At 47.1% G+C, this 12,162-nt stretch overlaps 3 protein-coding genes across 3 annotated transcripts; 2 read left to right on the top strand and 1 right to left on the bottom strand.

The window, feature by feature from the left end:
- Positions 1 to 2,742: 2,742 nt before the first annotated feature.
- Positions 2,743 to 4,946, top strand: KVR01_008564 (uncharacterized protein). The gene is made up of 5 exons (XM_044793520.1): positions 2,743 to 3,142; positions 3,205 to 3,351; positions 3,417 to 3,805; positions 3,875 to 4,470; positions 4,540 to 4,946. The coding sequence occupies exons 1-5, from the start codon at positions 2,935 to 2,937 to the stop codon at positions 4,706 to 4,708; spliced, it is 1,509 nt and encodes a 502-aa protein (XP_044642331.1). The 5' UTR covers positions 2,743 to 2,934; the 3' UTR covers positions 4,709 to 4,946.
- A 3,185-nt stretch (positions 4,947 to 8,131) lies between these two features.
- On the top strand, positions 8,132 to 9,498 carry KVR01_008581 (uncharacterized protein). Its single transcript, XM_044786671.1, has one exon. It carries the CDS (start codon positions 8,347 to 8,349, stop codon positions 9,052 to 9,054), a length of 708 nt encoding a protein of 235 aa, XP_044642348.1. The 5' UTR covers positions 8,132 to 8,346; the 3' UTR covers positions 9,055 to 9,498.
- Positions 9,499 to 9,858: 360 nt separating this feature from the next.
- On the bottom strand, positions 9,859 to 11,405 carry KVR01_008374 (uncharacterized protein; the record flags this gene model as incomplete). Its single annotated transcript, XM_044790390.1, has 5 exons — positions 9,859 to 10,582; positions 10,661 to 10,785; positions 10,856 to 10,928; positions 10,985 to 11,132; positions 11,204 to 11,405. The coding sequence occupies 5 exons, from the start codon at positions 11,403 to 11,405 to the stop codon at positions 9,859 to 9,861; spliced, it is 1,272 nt and encodes a 423-aa protein (XP_044642141.1).
- Between the last annotated feature and the right edge of the window lie 757 nt (positions 11,406 to 12,162).

The raw sequence follows: 12,162 nt of genomic DNA, 5'->3' as shown, positions 1-12,162 counted from the left end.
GAATGAGTCCAGCCCATCGAAGCAAGCTCCTCGTAGTCCATCTTCCAGCAATGCTGACACAGAAAGCAAGTTTGCCATGGACAAATGTGCAAATTTTCAACTCCTACCTTGTGTCTCGTCCTGGAAGACAAAAATGAGAATGAGGTGACGTCGTCTAAGAGCTAACGTCCACCTACCCGCCATCTGCGTCCACTTACCCATCGATTTCCGGTGGCTTACCCAGTACAAGACTTTTAGTGCAGAACCCATATAATGAATGTACCTAACAAGGATTCTCCAACTTTCAGATGCTCAAGGTAAAAAGCCCCCTTCGCCTGCCTTCGCCTTGTAGCCTTTAGTACCGTGTCTAATAGCTACCTAGGTAATGAGTGCCACATCGAATTTTTTGTGTTGCACTAACTCCCCGGGTGTGATTCTAACTCACAAACTAGTGTTTTTATTAAGTTTACTATATTAACCCTAACCCTAAGCTAGTCTACCTACTTTATACTCTCTATCTCCTTTTATATATTTATATATTTATTTATATATTTATTTATATATTTATTTATTTATTTATTTATTTATTTATTTATTTATTTATTTATTTATTTATTTATTTATTTATTTATTTATTTATTTATTTATTTATTTATTTATTTATTTATTTATTTATTTATTTATTTATTTATTTATTTATTTATTTATTTATTTATTTATTTATTTATTTATTTATTTATTTATTTATTTATTTATTTATTTATTTATTTATTTATTTATTTATTTATTTATTTATTTATTTATTTATTTATTTATTTATTTATTTATTTATTTATTTATTTATTTATTTATTTATTTATTTATTTATTTATTTATTTATTTATTTATTTATTTATTTATTTATTTATTTATTTATTTATTTATTTATTTATTTATTTATTTATTTATTTATTTATAAATATAGTAGTCTTAAAATAATAAGAAGCCTTTTATTTATATAAGACTAATATAAATAGTGAGTAAAGGGTGTATAACTTTAAAGAATAGGTACTCGAATTTCTAGTCGCATTATGAAACCTTCATATACACGATAAGTTCCTAAGCCCCTCACTGAATATCTGCTGTGCGACGTGTCACATCGGGGTGGCATCAGTTCAATGTTTGCTTACTTAAAGTTTCCATACCACACCAGATGTTTTTAAGGCGCTCAACGGTTCGAGTGAGTATATTCCATCCACCTCACCGTATCCGTCAGAGATGCAATTTGACACAGGGGTAGCGGGTAGCTCAAACTCCGATCGATTCCATCAGCCCTCTGTCGCCAGTATTCGAAATCAACCTTGCCAAACATGAACCAGGAAGCTAAGAAAGTTATTTCTTTTTGGTTTGAGCGACCACCTATGGAGTGGATCATCGCTCCTGAGGGACTTGATACTGAAATGAAGTCGCAATTTGGCGATCTCGTTCTGAGGGCTCGTCGCAACGAGCTGGACGAGTGGGCTGGAGAGGCAGAAGGCAGTCTCGCCCTTGTCTCCCTGCTCGACCAATTCTCGCAAAATATCTTCCGCGGGCATGACGTATGATACGGCTAACCATTTGCTCTGTGAGCGGCGTCTGCTTGGCGATATCCCTAAACGCAAGCTGGCCGCCAGGGGGAATCAGGCTTGCGATACCGAAGCGAGAAATCGTTTGCAAACAGGCTGACCTGTCGCTCTTGGGATATGTTGTCAGCTACTCAGGCGAGCACAGAAGGAATAGCGGCACGTACTCTTGCAGCCCGGTGTACCAAATTCAAAGGCTCGGTGAGCAAATCGTGATGCTCCGCTGTCGCGTCAAGCACATCATCTTGAGCCTGGCCAATTTCACAAAGAGAAGGAACATTTTCATCAAATGAGGGTGAGGGAGCGCCTTGTGCATCGAGAACTTGTTGAATTGTAGCAGCTGAGCGATGGATGATGGCAGCAAGTTGGATGATTGGAGGGCTGAGGCTCTTTGAATCCATTTTGCTGGTCTCAGGGGCAGTGTCACTTGGACGTAATAGTAACGCAGACATCAGGATACTCGGTCAAAAAAAAAAACCCCCCAAAAAACCATTGCGGGCAAGATCAGGTCCTCAGTAGCTCATGTGTTTCACCTCGCTGATGCAATTCAGGAAACATAGGCATGTTACAGAGGAGCCATACCAAAACCTCTTTAATTGCATATTAATATATCATGCACCTCCTGCGCCCCTTGACTAGATGTCTAATGACTCCGGGGTGCGATGATGGTTGCGACCTTGCTCGGGGGCAGTGATCCTTGAAAAAAGATAAAGCCAACAGCCAACAGGCTATACAAGTTTGTGCCCATGTAATAGATCAACTACGCCGCAAGGCAAGGTGTCATTGAACCCACACAGTTACCACACTACCTAGGTACAAATCTAGATGCAATAGAACGGCCAAGATCACGGAGGCGCTCCGTTCAAGGTAGCATCTGTTGGTTCTCACAAAAAAATTCAAGACACCGGCTGCGTTCGCCGGAAAGCTCAACCTCCGAGGAACTCTGACCGCTGTGCCGCGGCGGTGCGTGGATCACATCGCCTGGGCGGCTACAGAGCGAGAACAGGTTTTCATTGGCCATGCTCATTTCGTAGGATCGATATCCTTACTTCAGAGACTGGCACTGTATACGTCGGTGTCAGCAAGCAAAAGTTGTGGGTACCAAGGCAACTACCGCGGCTATGCATCCACCGGAGTATGCGTAGTTAGACAAGCCATGGGCGCTGCATACCTAGGTAAACAGAAACACTAGTGGTAACGTGCATGAAAGGCCACCTGATCTGATCTTCCACTCCTTCTCCTCGTCTCAAAAATTATTCATTCCACCCGAGGAGCTCAACACATCCGAGTCCCTTCAGAGGCATCTCATTCTATCTCAGTGTGCAACAGACCTGTTCACAAACTTCAAGCCGGCATGGAATTCTCAATGAATTGGACGCTGCTAGGTGGTGCGGTGGTCGCTTACTATGTGACACTTGTCTTTTATCGTTTATTTCTTCACCCTTTGGCTCTATTCCCAGGACCGAGGCTGGCAGCAGTCTCGCGATGGTATGAGGGCTACTATGATGTAGTCTTGGATGGACAGTATACCTCTAAGATCGGGGAATTACACAGAATCTATGGTACATTGTTTCCAAGCACAAAGTGAATCATTCGTGGTAATTTGACTCTTACCGGTCAACAGGACCCATCATCCGCATCAGTCCACACGAACTGCATGTGAACGATCCCAAATTCTTCGACACCATCTATTGTATGGATGGACGTTGGGACAAGTACTCTTGGGCATATGATGCATTTGGAGCCAGAAACTCTACCATATTTGGCTCAGGTAAATGCTGTCCCCTTTCCTTTCGTGCTGTGGTCTCGGCTCAGTGTGCTCATTCCTATTTGCAGGACATGACAATCATAAATCCCGGCGTCGTGCTATAGCCACATTCTTCTCGAAGCCAAATATTGCTTCACGACAACCTGTCTTGCGCCGGAACCTGGACAAACTCTGCCAGCGTATTTCCGGTCTCACTGGGTCTACCTTCAATCTAGGAGCGGCCATTAGTGCTTTCACGCGAGATAGTGCCAACGAGCTTATTGTAGGCAGACAGTATAATGAGCTTGACTCCGATGACTTTGGTGTTGGACTATCTATCGCGTCTCAAGGAGCAGGACCATTCTGGCGGATAACCAAGCATGTTCACTGGTTTGGTCCTACGATCAGGGGAATGCCAATTGACTGGGCTATGAAGATGGCTGACGATAACACGAAAGCTTTTCTTGGCTGCTTAATGGTAGGAGACTTGTGGAGTCCCAGGATCCGAGAACATTTGCATGGAGCAGTGCGCTAATTTTTCAATCAGCAATCGGAACAACACACACGAGAAACTCTGGCAGCAGCTGCAGCATCGCCCCCTTCTGATAAATCAGCCGGTGAGACCATGATACACGCTATTGTGTATAGTGATCTTCCACCAGCCGAAAAGACCTTTGATCGTGTTCTCGAGGAGGTCATGACGGTGACTGGTGCAGCGTTTGAAACAACCGCTAGCGCCCTCAGACTGATCCTGTTCCATGTCTATACAAATGAAGAGATTCTGAGGCGGCTCAGGATCGAGATCACTTCACTTTCTGAGAATTCGTATGATGCAATCGATTTGAAGAAATTGGAGCAGCTGCCGTATCTCACGGCGGTACTGACAGAAGGCATGCGTCTTAGTCCTGCAATTTCTTCGCGAGCAGCACGCGTCTCGGATAAGGATCTCTTTTATGACAAATGGCGGATTCCTGCTGGCACGCCAGTTGGAATGACTACTTTGTTGTTACACACTGATGAGGAATTGTATCCGGATCCAATGTGCTTCAATCCAGACCGGTGGTTGGTTTCCGCAGCTGGGGAAGCGACCGCTTCTTTGTACGCTCCGTTTGGACGAGGAACGAGGATTTGCGTTGGCATGCAGTTGGTCCTACCCTCCACCCCCTTCCCGCCGCCTTGTATCCCGTGCTGACGCTTTGGGCCACCACACAGCCTGGCTTGGGCCGAGATGTATCAGCTTGTTGCTGCTTTGGTCCAGCGATTCGATTTTACCATTAAGGATGCCACAGCTGCGGACTTTGAGTTGTACCAAGACAACTTTGGAATCGGGACCAGGGCAGGGTGTGACTTGCTGGTTCATGCCACGCCATACAATCTCTGATGAACAATGCGAACTACTGAGAAACTTTTGTACACAGAACCTTGAAAGTGGGCATGGATGATTGTGGATGCTGAGAGTTTGAATGAATTGCCTCTGTATCGTTGACCGAGAACCTGTTGAAATTGATGCGCTTCAAGATTGCCGGCCCGTCAGAAGGCTCAGATTAACATTATTGAGACAACTAGTTAGTATTACAGACCGAGATATACGCTACCGTGGTTTGCACATTCATGAAAAGAGAAGCTTATTTTGCCAGCAGTATCATTGTCTGCAAACCTATCTGCTACATTCCTAGGTATGTAATGGCGCTGGCTTCAGCCGGACAGTGCCTGCTCGGTTGCGCCAGCATGCCCAGGTGTGCGTAGTTGTTTGTTTGTCACTTTCAAGCCCGCCGAAAGTTAGTTGGCGAACGATGAAAGTTATAAACACTAGCTTAGGTCTTATAAGTATCAAACCTACCTGGTAGACGTGGGGGCATCCATTTTCCTCTTGGTCGACTATCTGGGTATACTCGGAATTCCAAAGGCGAACACAGATATGGGAAAGATGATTATATGTGTTTGTTGGAGCGGGTGGATATATTTAGCATTTTATAGGGACTCTAGTTACATAATACTCAGTGGTACTGGGTGTCCAGATCTCTTATCTCTTTTTGCTTCCTCGTTGTGCGGCACGAGGTTGAGGCCACGCGCACACAGACGCGTTGTATTCCCTCTGCACTTTTATTGGTATTATATTTTCTGAAAAATGTGTCTTCAGCGTTTGACACTATATGAAGGTACCATATTTGTCTTTAACCGGTTTCGCTTGTATTTTGCATACTTCTGATCTCAGGTCAACTGGTCCTCCTCACCTTCTTGCCGCCTGTAATTCATTTCAGGCATATTTCTTCTTTTGAGTCTGTAAACACCGAAGCAGAAATATTGTCTATCATCAATTAGATAGGTCACGAGCCAGTCTTCAGCACTCTATGGTCGAATGCGCTTGCTAATGGTGGCGGCCGCGATGGCCTGATGAGGCTGAAGCGCACCGAAGGATATTTCTCCAATTGACAGAACTTGGACCCAATTCAGACCCTCTCAGGGCTGATGGCGTGTAGCTGAGTGCCCCGTGTCACTCTTTCTACTCTGCATCAAAGACCGAGCAAAGATGAATGATGAGCACGGAGACTGAGACATTCCGACTGTTCCAAAGCAACGCCACGCTTACCACTTTCCTTTGTCAACCGCCACGTAGTTGAATTACATCACGGCATCTCCGATCAGCCGCTCATTGCTCCATGGCTTGGATTGGCTAACTCGCGCCGAATAGCATCCCTGTGGTTCTATTTCTGAGCTACAGGTCACACAGTCTAGGCCGGCTCGATTAATGATCGTGTCGTTGTCATTATGACACGTCCACAATTCGCGAGCTGCGAGGGCAGCTTTAGTCCGAGCTTGGAAATGAAGCATTCATGACATTGAATTGCCTACGTTCCCTGAAGGATAGGTTTCAGACATCATTGGTTTCCTCCTGATCAGAGTGGAATCCCACCACCTGAAGAGAACGCAGAGAAATGTCCTTCCTACCCTAGGAAAGCACTGGGTGGGGATGAATTGGTTATCCAAAATTGAGCGAATCCGGGAATTCCTCCTCTTCATTTACTCATAATCTCAATTATACATCAAAGACTAAGGGGAAGGAAAGTCCAATAGTCTTGTGTCAGTAGCCTGGTCTCAACTTTCAGCTCAACATCAGGCGCTGCCTGGGCGCAGAACACGATGAGGGCTGACAATTCAGGCCAAGGCGGTCTTCAGCCTCATGGCGAGCATTGCATCAATGACAGCAGTGCTGGGCTGTGCTGCCAAATTATAAAGAATCGAGTTGATCTCCTGAATTCAGACCAAACAAGACTACCATAAGCACATCACACTCACACCATTCAATCACTCTACTGAATCACCCATTTCCACAACCATTTACTCGCTCTCAAACCCGTTACTTTTTTTTTACGGTCTTGATCATCACTTTGCCGGTGCTGTTAACACCGAAATCCCCAACATCTTGCCAAAATGTCTATTCGCAAGCTTCACTGGTTCGAATCGCGGGATGACGCCGTCAACATCCGCAATAACGGCTGGAATTTGCAGCTGGCCATGGCTGTCAAATCCGGCTCGGCCGCAGCTACTTATGACTTGATCTGGAAATCTCGGGCTTCGGCCCCGGACACCTCCATCTCGTGGAAGGTTCAGTATGGTTTGAACTGGACGGCCCAGGTGCCCAATGACGGAGTCTTGATCAATATTGGGGGTGAGTGGCAGGCTTGCGACAAGGGTCAGTCCTTCGACGTCGACTCCCTGGGCTACTGGAAGCCGTCTATCCATCCAGTCCCCGCTGATAGAGCCGGCTGGCTCAACGTTGGCGATATTCAGTATTCGTACCCGGGTGTTCTCGGCATCCATGTCGTCGTCGGAGTCCTCAATGCCGTTTTGGGCGATTTCGAGCCTATCTTCGTTGATAAGGGGCTTTGGCTATATTATATTTTTTATTTAACTATTTATTTATTTATTGTCTTCTTAGTTTTTAGATTAGCTATTAGTTTATACTTTAAGTATAAAGTTAATAATTATTTAATATATACCTTTAAACTTATTTATATATAGTAGAGTTACTAGCTTCCTCTATAAGGCTCCCTTTTTTACTATATTCCTTATATATTATATAGAAGTAGATAAATCTTTAATAATAAAATAATATATTTAAAGGAGGAAGATTTAGTTTTTAAATATTTAGACTTTTACTTTCCTTATATAGTATTTATTTAATATATTATAAATAAACTTTATTTAATTTTTTAAAAGAGTTTTAATCTTTTTATAGAATTTATATAAAAAGGTTTTTTTAAATAGATTTATTATTATAATATTATTATTTTATTAATTATATATTTAGGATAGGGATTATATTAGTTTATTTAGTAAGGGTAGATTTAAGTAGTTATATAATAAGTATATTAATAGAGAAGAGTTAGCTTATTAGGTTTTATATTATAGGATTCTTCTTTTTATAGGGGCTATTTTAAGAGACTATTTTAGTCTCACTATATAACTACTTTACCGGCTTTTTAGTGCAGCGTTATTAAGAGTAATACCTTTTAGCCTTATTTATATAGTATAAGGCTTAGCTATATACCTATATATTATATTCTCTTTTTACTATTATTAGCACTATATTTCTTTAGACGCTAGGTTTTGAGTGTTTATCACTGTATGAAGGTGCTATGTATATTTTATATGTATGGGGATTAAAAACGAAACCACAACCACCTCGTCGATAAGGCCATACTGCCGCCCGGAAGCTCGGGCTGGTACCAGCCGCAGGAGTCGGTCAGCTGGTGGCTCGAGTCCGGTGACCACACCGGCAAGATCTTCAGCGGCACCAGGAGCAACTCGACCACCTACGACTTCAGTAACCCAAGTGACCCCGTAACCAAGTCGTACGTGTGGTCAACTTCTTACGTTTTCAATCCCCCAACCTCTGCCAACCCTGCCGACCCTCCAAATCACTGGATTGTGGCACCTGGTGCGCCGCCGCAGTCCAGATCTGGCCCACCACCCTCTGCACTGCTCGCTCCCTTGAGCCTCGGAGGGCAGGCGCCCATGTCTCTGGAGCTCGACCCTGCCAGGTGGATCGTGACATTTGGCAGACCAATGGCTGCCGCCGCCCTGTCCGCGGCCGCAGCCTGTCTTTACAACAAGCTCAAGGCCAAGTTCACCAAGGTTGAGATCTCCATCGAGGGCACCGATGGCACTCAGGTCCGAGTCGTGTACGAGGCCGGCAATGGCAACGGCTCTGGCGGTTTCGCTTTCTTGGGCACATCCGTAGGCTCTGCCAGTGGGCCCGTGGCTACTATTGATGAAGCCCTGAGGGAGATGTTGACCAGCGGGAAGGTGCCCGCTGGTGAAACCTGGGACATCTCGGCGGACACAAAGCCGAGCCCGCTGGCTCTCACGACGTCGTCCAGCAACTCCCTCCTCCCTGCCAGCACTACTGTCGCCGGATACACCTCTCAGACTGGGGAGGCCATTTCCTCTAACATGGCCTCTTCCGGTCTTCAACAACAGCAGCAGCAGCCCGATAGAGAAACCATTGTGCCCACCATTGTCTCGCTCAGCAAGTCTACCAATGAAAGCCCTGGAGCCACCGAGCAACCCGCGGAGTATATCTCCCAGCCTGCCGAACCCAGCACCAATGATGCCGCCTCTTACGGTTTTCACCAGCAACAAGATCTGTCCAGCAGCGAAACCTGTATCCCCACCCACTTCAACGACGATAACCCGAACGGAGTTCAAAGAATTGCCGTTTAGGTCAACCCCATACTCGCTATCCACGTGGTCAGATCGTCTTGGCGTTTCTTCTCCCTTGCCCATCCGCCGGAATAGACATCCTCCTCCGAGGCTGCCTAGCTGGAGGTACACGCTACAATCCTCTAACGAGCACAGTCCTGGCGGAAGCCGATCACGAGCGCTCAGTCTCTCTACCGCCTTGTCTCCTATCGCAAATTCTCGTCCGTCTTTTCAACCTCGTTTAGATTCATCATTTACGCCCCCTTCCGCTCAGCTCTCCGCGTTTCCAGCAGAGCTCCCGGGGTCATCTCCGATGGTTCAATTCTCGCCCGTCACTGTCCCTTGCCTCGCTGGGTCCGGCCTTCAAGTATACGTGTTGTTGGACAACAGCAGAGCATCACCGTGCATTGAAAGACTTCCTGGATCACCTCAATAAAATGCGGAGGTCTATTGGTACTCACAAGCAAGAATTTGGTAGGGGCAGGGGGGGACGTGAATGCTATGTATTAATACCACTTTAATTTTCACCAAAAAAAAAATGCTTCACCTTTCTACGCTGGTACAAATCTTAGCATGAATTAGGAAACATGAGTCTTCAGCGTTTACCACTGTATGAAGGCACCATATATGCCCTCGGACGTATATCTAATAGAATCGAAACCAGTAAGAAGCATTGATGATTTCACATCTTACGACTTGATTTTGTGATTCACGGTTATTTGCACCAAGGCAACGGTATGGGAAGCGTCTAAAAGATAGAGACTGTAGGTCGATGAGTTTGGAAGGCGGTTGGAGGGCTACGGGAAACTGGTCAAGGCTATCAGGCTATTGCTGCAGATTCTCAATCATGGTCGTCTCGATCTCGAGACCTCCCTGCCTGGTCCTCTCCACGAAGTCCGGGCCCAAGACCCCAGCCGTCAGGCACCCACCCTTAATACCAGCCGACAGGTTCCGGTCGTACAGCAGCGTAGCACCCGCCTGGGCCATAAGCATGGCAGCAAAGGGGTAGTTGCCCTCCTGGTACCTCAGCTTGATCAGACACCCCTTGCCGCGGTTCTTCTCCACCACAGGGTCAGCCTCGATAAAAGCCGCGGCAGTGAATGGTAGGCTCTTGACCTGCTCCTCAGACGGCCCGGCCCCCAGCTCCGGCGCAGAGCGCATAATAAGGTTCCTGAACCACGTATACTGGACCATGGAGAACATAGAGAGAATGAACCAGCATCGGATTAGGTTGATAATGGCACCTGGGTACGAATGAGCCCTCTCATACTCGTTATACTGGAAGTTGGGGCCCCAGCTGCTCTTGGGCCCGCCCAGGACGCCCCAGGACCTGTTGATAAGGGTGCGAGCCTGGTCGCCCGGGGGCGAGGAGAGAGTGAGCAGCCCGAGCACGGGGTGCGTGTGGAACCCGCGGATCGTCTCGATGGGTTTCGTGTAGGGACTTGCGGGCGGCGTCAACAACGACGGGTGCCCGGCTGCGGCGATGGCTTTCGGGCCCCCGCTGGCAAATGAGAGCATAGTCCGCAGGGTACCGCCACTCACGTTGGGGCTGGAAATATTTGATTAGCAGTCGTAAACTTGCAAAGTCGACTCGACTTCTGAAGTGGATGGGTGCGTGCGTCCATACTCAAGATCGTCGACCCGTAGCGTCATCTTGCCCATCTGTGCCGACCACTTTTGCTTGATCATCTCGCAGGCATGAATGGCGAAAAGGTCCATCTCTCCAGTCATTGCCCCGCACGAGTGAATAAGCTGTTCATTTCAACCTGTCAGTTGCTCTGGCGCCCCAAATTTCCGTCACGACTGTGGTGTTGCGACCTACCGCGACGCCGTTTGCCTCGGCTTGCTCGTGATATTTGGCGATCCAGTCCCGGACTAGGGTAGGAACCCCGGCGCTGCAAGAAACTGTTAGAATTGATTCAATTTCAATGCGAACAAGAATAGAACAGACATGTCAACATAGTCAGTTCGCTGCTCAACGCACGCTTCTATGACGGCGTCCCCATCAACTGGGTAAACAACGTTGCTGAGGCACACCTTGGCCCTACCAATGACCTCTCCGAGGGTTTGAGTATCATCAGGTGCAACAATTTCGAGGTCTGTTCCGACGTGTGTCAGCATTTGGCTTGTCCAAGAAACACGGTGGCTGTATTCAATGTTCTCCTCTCACCTGGCTGTACTCGGTCCGGGTACTCGTCCCTCAACTTTGCTGCCAGCTTCTCGAGGCGCTCGCGTGACCGGCCGGCGACTGACCATTTGAGGTTTGTGGGAAATTTGGCCGCAATATGAGTACAGACCATCGTGCCCGTGTAGCCAGAGGCTCCGAGCACAACAATGCCATATTTCCGGGGGCCCGAGTCTGAGACGGCCATGTTCAAATTTTGTGAGCTGCTCTGGGCTTGAGGTCAATGTCGTTAAATTGCGATTGATGTATGCGAAAAGCCCTCGATGAAGCCTTGTTTCAATATATGAAGGGGAATTGGAAGGCTCTCTCTCTCATGGCCTCAAGTGCTGCATGCAGTATTGGTCAGCGATATGCATGAACAAGGCCTAACAAATCCCCTGTGGGATCGCGGCACAGCGGACTATTGGCGGGGCGGGTGAACTCTTTGGGGGTTCCAGACGGAATTCATATTGGCCAAGAGTAAAACCAACCAACACGCCCAGGTGGATAACACTTGGCACACAGGAAGGAGCGTACAGCCGCCGGCGGTTCTCGCCCCACATGGTCTTGAGCGAATCTCTGGACTGCTGGCGTACAAGCAACCTGCCAACCCCGTTGGAATTTACGTTACAATGCGCTATGAGAAGCTCATTTAAATATCCCTTCCCGTGCTCTTGCTGACCTTGAGAAAAGAAAAAAAAGATCAGTGTCCTGATAAGGCGATCAGGAATCTGGTGCCAGCTACCGCGGGCCTCGTGATTGACCTGTCATATCGCCCAACAGACACCACTGGCATGGGGGGTCCCCTGGTTGCCTTCGAGCTCAACTTGTTTTTCCGGCTGTTTCTAGTGAAGCTATCCGCTCCGAGTCCCGCTGCCAGTGCGGTATCCCTTCGGGGCCACTCCCGCTAGAGCCTTGCTTGCCCTTGCCTGACCACATCTCGGATCGCCTGCCTCGGCGGCTCC

The sequence above is a fragment of the Diaporthe batatas genome (assembly GCF_019321695.1).
Source record: "Diaporthe batatas strain CRI 302-4 chromosome Unknown Contig00010, whole genome shotgun sequence".
NCBI classification, from domain to species: Eukaryota; Fungi; Ascomycota; class Sordariomycetes; order Diaporthales; family Diaporthaceae; genus Diaporthe; species Diaporthe batatas.
The sequence above is the reverse complement of the archived record's forward strand: the minus strand, read 5'-3'. Positions and strand labels throughout refer to the sequence as shown.